Source organism: Bradysia coprophila, unplaced genomic scaffold, assembly GCF_014529535.1.
Source record: "Bradysia coprophila strain Holo2 unplaced genomic scaffold, BU_Bcop_v1 contig_50, whole genome shotgun sequence".
In the NCBI taxonomy this organism is placed as follows: Eukaryota; Metazoa; Arthropoda; class Insecta; order Diptera; family Sciaridae; genus Bradysia; species Bradysia coprophila.
The window spans coordinates 1,236,422-1,244,874 of record NW_023503751.1 but is presented as its reverse complement, the minus strand read 5'-3'; the positions used below and the strand labels follow the sequence as shown (position 1 = coordinate 1,244,874).

At 40.0% G+C, this 8,453-nt stretch overlaps 1 protein-coding gene across 1 annotated transcript; it reads left to right on the top strand.

The window, feature by feature from the left end:
- Nucleotides 1-522: 522 nt before the first annotated feature.
- LOC119082936 (pancreatic lipase-related protein 2-like) lies at nt 523-6,794 on the top strand. The gene is made up of 4 exons (XM_037192592.1): nt 523-839; nt 5,040-5,420; nt 5,515-5,755; nt 6,078-6,794. The coding sequence occupies exons 1-4, from the start codon at nt 614-616 to the stop codon at nt 6,775-6,777; spliced, it is 1,548 nt and encodes a 515-aa protein (XP_037048487.1). The 5' UTR covers nt 523-613; the 3' UTR covers nt 6,778-6,794.
- The last annotated feature ends 1,659 nt before the right edge of the window (nt 6,795-8,453 follow it).

The following is an 8,453-nucleotide window of genomic DNA, read 5'->3' as shown; positions in this document are numbered from 1 at the left end:
TTTTCGTCGTTGTGCCGTTGACCTTCAGTGGGTTAATCGTTATGAACGGAATCGTGTCGCTGTTCCAAAGTCTCATTACTGCGCCAATTTACCAGCCGCAAATCGACACACTCGAAGAGTACAAATCCTCAGTTCAGATTTTTGATTCACGTTAAAAGATGGACAAGGCACAACGAACACCACTCGTACGGGTCTCTTCTTTTGTTTTTGGTGTTAAATTTAGTCGATGTTGGCAACATCGCAGAAATGAAAAACTTGATAAGAGAAAGAGACTGATGCCACAATGTTACATTTTCGTTAACAAATTTGCGCTTACATTCTATCATTTTCCAATAACAAAAACTGAGAAAATCATCGACGAATTTTGTCTACTAGGTCAACTCGATTTCGCTGATTTTGCTGTTACTTGTTTTTATGAATAAATCAAAGTTCTGGAAATTATCTTCGCTAAAAAGTTGCATAATGTAAGAGTTGTCACTGTGATAACGATTCAGAATTCATATATAAGGTCACCACAGATCCATATTTCGGACATTACTGAATAAATTGTGGTGTAACTTAAACATTCTTCTGCGTAACTAGATCAATAACAAATATAAAGTGAACAAACAACATGAAGTCGGTATTGCTTTTCATACTTTTCTTCTATTACGCTAATCGCGCATCTGCTTTCGATGAACACGAAGTTGTTTTATGCATATTCTCGGACCAACCACGAAATGTTTCGTACAGAGATTTTATGGTGCTACCTGAAACGGGTTTCGACAAAAATTTACCAACTGTTTTCGTCATTCATGGATTCGTAGCTGGATATGAATATTTACAGATATTTGAACGAGGTAGGATCATCGCATTATTATGCTTGATTTCGTCTTACTCCGTTTACGCTCCGTTTACTCTTCAAACAATGAAAAAGAGGCGTGGTTAAAGCTAAACGGAGCGTATACGGCGTAAGAGGAAATCAAGCATTATACTTAGTGAAAAAGTGTTCCTTAACCTGCGAAGATTTACTTTGCTTTGTGGCAGCAGTGCCTAATATTTGATTTCTTAGTCAATTTTGGGGAATTTCGAGGAGTCAAAACTACTCTAAATTGTAGCCTAAAGTGCGCAGAAATAATATATTTTCAAATTACTAATTTCGATGAGAACTTTATATCCGCGTCCTTAAAGTGGGACCATCGTTTTGTGTCGTGAATCACGTCACGGTGTGGTTGAACAAAACTTAAATAAAGTCGCGACACCACCTCTGATTTTTCTTCATGTTCTTATTGAGGGACTCGAGTACTAAAAGGAACCACATTCAGTTCTCGGATCCATCCGACCGTTTCGGAGAACCTACACTCATGGCCGTGCGGGACCGACGAGTCAATTTGAATACAGATTGTTATCGCGACGGATAGAGGGACTAATTCTAAGCAAATTCGTGTTAAAGTGGCTTCCCTGGACAACCTGACCACGTTGCCACAGCCAGCTAAAGTCGGAAATATGCCATTTTTAAATCGTGATATGTCCACGATGAAGAGAGTTTGAAACTCTTTGAATGGCGATATTGGTAGAGGATTCCATGGTCTATTAAACGCCGAGAATGGATTTTACAGCAATACCACACTTGCCATACCAGCCTCACAACAAGTATCTGTTTAGACCTTTTGTTCGCTGCAAGGTCACTCTACGACGAAATTTTCAATTTACTATCTATCTTCCAGTTATTCGATCTTCATAAATAAGTGGTTGAAGTTATTTGAAGCAATTCTTACATTAATTACGTGTATCTGGAGGCGGTTAAAGTTGATTTCGCTATCCGTTGGAGGAAATTTACCCCAAAAATATGTGCTTTAACCGACTCCAGATACACTCACTTAATGTAAGAATTGCTTCAAATAACTTGAACCACTTATTTATGAAGAATGGATAACATTTCCACTCATTCGAAAGGAACGGGCACTTGAAGATAGATAATAAATTGAAAATTTTGGCGTCCTTGCTACAAACAAAATGTCGTAACAGATACTTGTTGTGAGGCTGGTATGACAAGTGTGGTATCGTTGTAAAGCTTAGACTGCAAGCTGATCAAGCATTATTGTTTTGTTGCAGACAGGGTCAACCTGTGTATTACAGATGAGTCCAAGTTTGGCCGACTTTCAAACTCTCTTCATCTTGGACATATCACGATTTAAAAATGTCGAAATTTCGACTTTAGCTGGCTGTGGCTACGTGGTCAGATTGTCGAGGGAAGAAATTTTAACCAAAAATTTTAATTTGCTTAGAAATAGGCCCTCTATCCGTTGCGATAACAATCTGTATTCAAATTGACTCGTCGGTCCCGCACAGCCATGAGTGTCGGTTCTCCGAAACGGCTGGATGGATCCGCGAACTGAATGTGGTTCCTGATAGCACTTGAGTCCCTCAATAAGAACATGAAGAAAAATCAGTGGTGGTGTCGCGACTCTATTTTCAACCCCACCGTGCATGAAGTTTTGACTTTGAGTAACAATGATGAATGTTTGTGGTGGTGTAACATAATACTAGAAAACTCAGAGTTCGTGATAATTCGTAATAATTTACGTTAGTAGGTTACACCACCACAAACATTTAGAGGGATTTTTTTGAAAGTGGACCAGGCTCCGTCGGAGCTATTTTTTGGCGACACTTTGTTCACATGCCAAGATAGCCCTTGGCCCCAATAGTCTAAAACCGCAGTCGTTTAATTTTGATATTCTTTTATTGACTGGGGAGCTTCCACCAAAAGTCGAAAAAGGGTGTTTTTAGCCCCGTACGAAGTACGAAGGGGCTTATAGGATTACGATGCCGTGTGTAATTGATGGAATACGAAGCAGACGGTAAGGGCAAAGTGTTTGCCTATGTTCATAGATGACGAAACTGCAATAAAAATTTTGTCTGTCCGTCTGTCCGTCTGTCTGTCACGTCGATATCTTGAGTAAATCAAATCCGATTTCAATTTTTTTCCCCTGAAAGATAGTCGAAATAGTGAGGCTAAGTTCGAAGATGGGCGGTCCTTCGTGAGTTAGGGCCACCGAAGTGATTTAAGGTCATTTGGTGATATTCATGGCAAAATAACCGATGGAAATGTAAATGACACGTCAAATGATAGGTATTGTCAATACCAATCCAGGAAAAAATCGGGTGAGTGGACCGTGAGTTAGGGCCTTAGAAGTGAAATGCTACTAGGGCGTGTATTTTACATAGAACTCGAGTAAATTTCATTCGTTTTTCGTAATTTTTGTTTGATTTAGAAGGTAATCGAAGGCCAAATAGAATGTAGTTGAAATTTTTTTTTAATTTGGGTCCTCAGACTGAGGCCGATACTAGGCCCTTTGTGTATTTATTAAAATTTTAGGGCGATTTGAAATTTTTGTTTCATTTGAAAGGAACGTCGTACGGGGCTTCGTAATTGCGCTATTGACAGACGCACTAGGGTCACGTGCGCAATAGATATACGGATTTGTACGGGGCTCAGTCGCAGCAAACGCTCCGACTGTTCTGATGGCTCGTTTGTCCGTGATTTACTGCCGCTACAGGCTATGGACATACATGTGTGTGGGCTCATTGGATAGGTATTGTCAAGGAGATACGTGGCAAGCACAAATATCTTACCATTGCTCGAAAATGACAAAAATAATGTTTCAGACAAATGCCGAACATTTTGATGAACTTCAAAAGGTGATATCTCGCACCTGGCGAATATTTATGTTTAGATCAGTGGATGTCCTGATACAGACTTAACCTAGCTTCTCAATGATACCCCATTTGCCATAGTAGTGACAGATTTAGGATACTTTTTTGGCTGCCCACTTTTTCGAGAAAGGCCGCGGATACAAAGCTATCATCGAAAATAAAATACGAAATGCCTAAATGAATGCTTCAATTTCAGCCGAGTGTCGATGCCGTTCATTTTTACTGTCAAACGTATTAATATCAAAATGTACCCAGCCAAAATAGTTTATCTTTCCAAGGCATACGCGTTGAAGACAATACCGATCTTATTGAAAATGCCAAAGTAGTTTATCTAAATGACGAGATATTCAGATAAATTCAAGTCCACACACATTCCATTGATTTTGGGAGTGCACTTAGAGATGAGTGAGCCGCCCGCAAAAGTGGGCTGCCCACAGCTCATGCCTCATGCCCATGGGTATTGGCGTTATGGGCTTCAAAATTCGTGGGCGGTGGGCAGGGCATGGGCACTTTCATAAAACGTGGGCGCCCATCAAACTAGCACTTTTCATCGTACTTGCTTCAATTCAAAATTGTCAACAAAATCATAAATAAAATTGGCAGCAGAAACAACTGATGCAGACGCTGGAATCATTCTAAGTCCAAAAAGGACACAGTTGACAGGACTATCTTTAGGAGACCTTCTCTACATATATACAAGTGTAGAATTACCTTTGTAATAAATATTTACGGTGAAAAAATGTAAAAAAAACGTTCAAAACTTTACAATTCAGCGATTTCTGACAGAAATTTTCTTTAAAAAAATTTACTATGCCCACTCATCTCTAAGTGCACTTAATAACAATTTCTGATGACTGTAAACGAGGGATCATTCATAAATGACGTCCACTTTTTTCAGTGCTGCCAGCAGATTTAAATCATTGATAACTCGCTAAATATTTGTTCTGGAGAGTCTTATGTGTAATCCCCCAATTAGGGTGTATAGTTGGGATGTAGAACACATACTTGACTCACGAAAATGCATATTTTTCGAGTTAATAATGATTTAAATCTGCTGGCAGCACTGAAAATATCGGACGTCATTTATGAATGATCCTTTATGGCCGAGTCTTAATGTAATGCACGTCTCGAAATCTTGGTCGTTAAATGTTATTTGATGAAATTGCTTGAAGCCAGACATCAGATTCATTCTCAAAAAAAGTTTTGTTTCCTTCTATGAATCACTATGAGTAGATATGACGGTAGTCTACTGCTATGGTTCTCTATGAATTCTACTACAGCAACTTCTGCTCTGTTTTCCTTTGGGGAACAGCATCACATTAAATATAATATTCAAATTGTAGAATGGAGGCATCTGGCGGGAAAAATGAATCTCATCGGAATCGATTGGTCAAAGGGAGCGCAAACTTGGAACTATTTTGCCGCTGTGGCACGAACCGCAACAGTTGGCAGTGCAGTTGGACAGTTTATATTGGATGCAATTAGAAATAGGCTCATAGTGGACCCTGATAGTATTCACGTCATTGGCCATAGTTTGGGGGCTCATGCTGCGGGTTTTGTTGGAAAACATATGGCTGCAGATAGAACAAATCCGATAAAATTGCGACACATTACTGCACTTGATACAGCTGGTCCATTTGTTGGAAGTTATGAATGCTCTCGTCGACTATGCTACACCGATGCAACCTTTGTGGAAGCCCTCCACACCAATGGTGGAGTGCTCGGTAAAAACACTTTTTCATATAAATTTTCTCAATTCGAATTGATCGCAATACCAAATGAGTGACGACAATTTATGTTTTGTATTGTCACATCCAGGTATGTACAAGCCAATCGGATCTCTTGATCTATATTTGAATGGTGGAAAGAAACAACCAGGCTGTCAGTACCCTTCGTGTAATCATGCTTATTCGCATGAATTTTATCGCAGTGTTCTTGATCAATATCGACTCGATGGATGGCTGTGTAACGATCTCAACCAAATGGAAAACGAGAAATTTTGCGGTAATCCTGGTAACCCGCGTAGATACGATTTCGACATCATACATAAAGGAACAGTGTAAGTGTAAACAGACAGAACTATAAGGGAATTATAAGTCAAAGTACAAACACAGAGGGAAACAGCGTCGGATCAGATGCGCATACGGTCAGCGCAGAGTTTCTGTGGTGAAGGGCATCTTTGCACTTTTTCGTTGTAATTGTTAAAAGTCCTAAAATTGGACATGTAAATTCTCACCACAGAAATGTTTCGTCTCCGCGCATCTCATAAAATGGCGATCGATCGAATGATTTTCTCCTTGTTTGACAGATGCTGTTGCGCCATCTGCTTATCAACTTTTTCCATGTCTTTTTCTCAAAATCTTTTTTTATCTTTCACACAGAAATACTGGTATTGTGTACGCACCCACTGTAACCTTGATAGACGCAAGGTATGATGTTTCATCAACGAGAAAGAGAATTCGCACAGATCAACCGGGTGACTACACTACTGTCGTTTTTGGAGCTAACGTCAACAACGCGGTCGTGCTCGTTTCACTTCTAAGCGATGACGGGCACCTTATCATTGAAAAACGTAACGACGAGGTTGTCGTAGTAAATCCGGCCAACGCTGCCTGGACACCCGATCCAAAATACCATCTTGTCGATGAAACAGAACCGAGACGTATTGCCAAGCGTTTAGGTGAATTGGCAAGACCCTTCCGGTTTGTTGTGGCATTTGATGCAACCGACATGTTTACCGATCCATTCTGGGAGATGATTTACTATTTAGCAGACTATCAGAAATCATACGCGTCCGTAGACGAAATTCAAATGGTTGCTATGGGCATCCCACATGATGGTATTCCTTTGCAACGACATGTGGATGAGTTGAAGAGTGCAGTGAAGAATGGGCTTGAACGTCATTATACGGTAGATTTTCAGATGGCAGGATTGCACATGATTACAAAAAGTGGTGTTGTCAGAGAAATATCAGAGCTTGAACAAGAACTGATGGATATTAAAAGAGTTGTCGGGAAACATTTGGATCGAAATCCTACGGAAAGCTTGAACAAAATTGTTAAGGAAAATTGGGAACATTAATGATAATCAAGAATATTATTAGCTACTAGGTTAAGCTTTTAAAGGACGAATAACCTTTTGCTCAGATAGGTTCAAAAGAATGGGCAAAGCTTTATGGAAAAGAATGTTCAAAAAGAGTAACACTACCCCGTCGGGCACTGTGCACTTTGATAGGCACGGTGGTCCCGGAACGTGCAGAAATGTGCGGGTCAGAGCTCGAGGATTACCGGGGGCGAGCAAAGTAAAGCTTTCATACTCACCAACCCGCAGTAGCAAGCGTGGTGTTTTAATGCTAAAAACCTTCAAACGAAGCCATAACGAATTATACATTGCCACATATAATGCCAGAACATTGTCGTCAAGACAAAAAATGCAAGAAATGGAAGAAGAGCTAGAAAAGATAAAATGGGATGTTGTGGGAGTGAGCGAAGTGAGAAAACCTGGAGAGGAATGCCTGAAATTACAATCAGGGCATACATTCTTCTACCGAGGAAGTGACAGTCAGATGCTGATGCACGGTGTCGGATTGTTCATAAACAAGCGGTGGTCGGATCGCATAATTCACACGAAAAGCATATCCGATCGAGTGATATACGTAAGCCTGAAGATAAATAACAGATACAGCGTCAAATTAATTCAGGTTTACGCACCCACGTCCACTCATGATGACGAAGAAGTAGAAAGATTCTATGAAGATGTCGAGAAAGCTCTGGACGAAAACCCTTCACATTACCAATATCTAATCGGTGATTTCAATGCGAAGCTGGGAAAACGAGAAGAAGACTCCGAAGTTTCTGTTGGTAGTTTTAGCAACGACCAAAGAAATGAGCGTGGAAATACTTTACTCAACTTCTTACAGCAACACAATTTGTACGCAATGAATTCATTTTTTCCAGGAAAGCCTCAACGGAAATGGACTTGGGCTAGTGCAGATGGTGTAACGAAAAATGAGATCGATTACATCATAACTGGCTGTAAGTCAACCGTTAAGAACGTTACGGTCCTAAACAATTTTTCAACCGGTAGTGATCACCGAATGGTTCGTGCAAGAGTCACGTTAAATACCAGATTTCAAAGATCACAACTAGTTCAGAAAAGTGAAAGGATTGACGTACAACGGCTTTACACACAAAATGAAGAATTTGCTACGAAAATGACTGCCGAATTAGATAACGTCAACAATCAATGTGAAACATTGGACGAATTGAATACCAAAATCGTCGATACAATAATGGGTTTCATGAAATCCAAATGCAAATCCGTCCAAGTGAAAGAATCAAAACTCAGCAGAGAAACATTAGACCTGATCGCAAGCAGAGCAGAGTTGGTAAAAAACGGAGGACGAGATTCGGTGGAATACCGGAACCTGTCTAAAAGTATCAACAAAGCAAGGAGATCAGATGAAAGAAAATATAATGTCCAATTGGCTCAAAACATAATTGAAGCTAACTGCAATATGAAAGTCCTACGGAGAAAAATGACAAACGCCAAAATAGAAATCTTCAAATTACGAGACAAAACAGGAACGATCCAAACGGATCGAAATGCGATATTAAACATTGCAACAGAATTTTATGAGAATTTGTTTTCTTCAGCAAGACAGAGTCCAACGGAAGAAACCGAAGATAGACCAATAATAAGAAACGTGGGATCGGAGGATATGCCCGACATAACTGTTGATGAAGTCAAAGCTGCAG

Coding starts and splice junctions, on each gene's coding strand:
- LOC119082936 (XM_037192592.1), top strand. CDS start 614: ATGAAGTCGGTATTGCTTTTCATACTTTTCTTCTATTACGCTAATCGC. Junction 840..5,039: donor TTTACAGATATTTGAACGAG/GTAGGATCATCG, acceptor TTCAAATTGTAG/AATGGAGGCATCTGGCGGGA. Junction 5,756..6,077: donor ATCATACATAAAGGAACAGT/GTAAGTGTAAAC, acceptor TCTTTCACACAG/AAATACTGGTATTGTGTACG.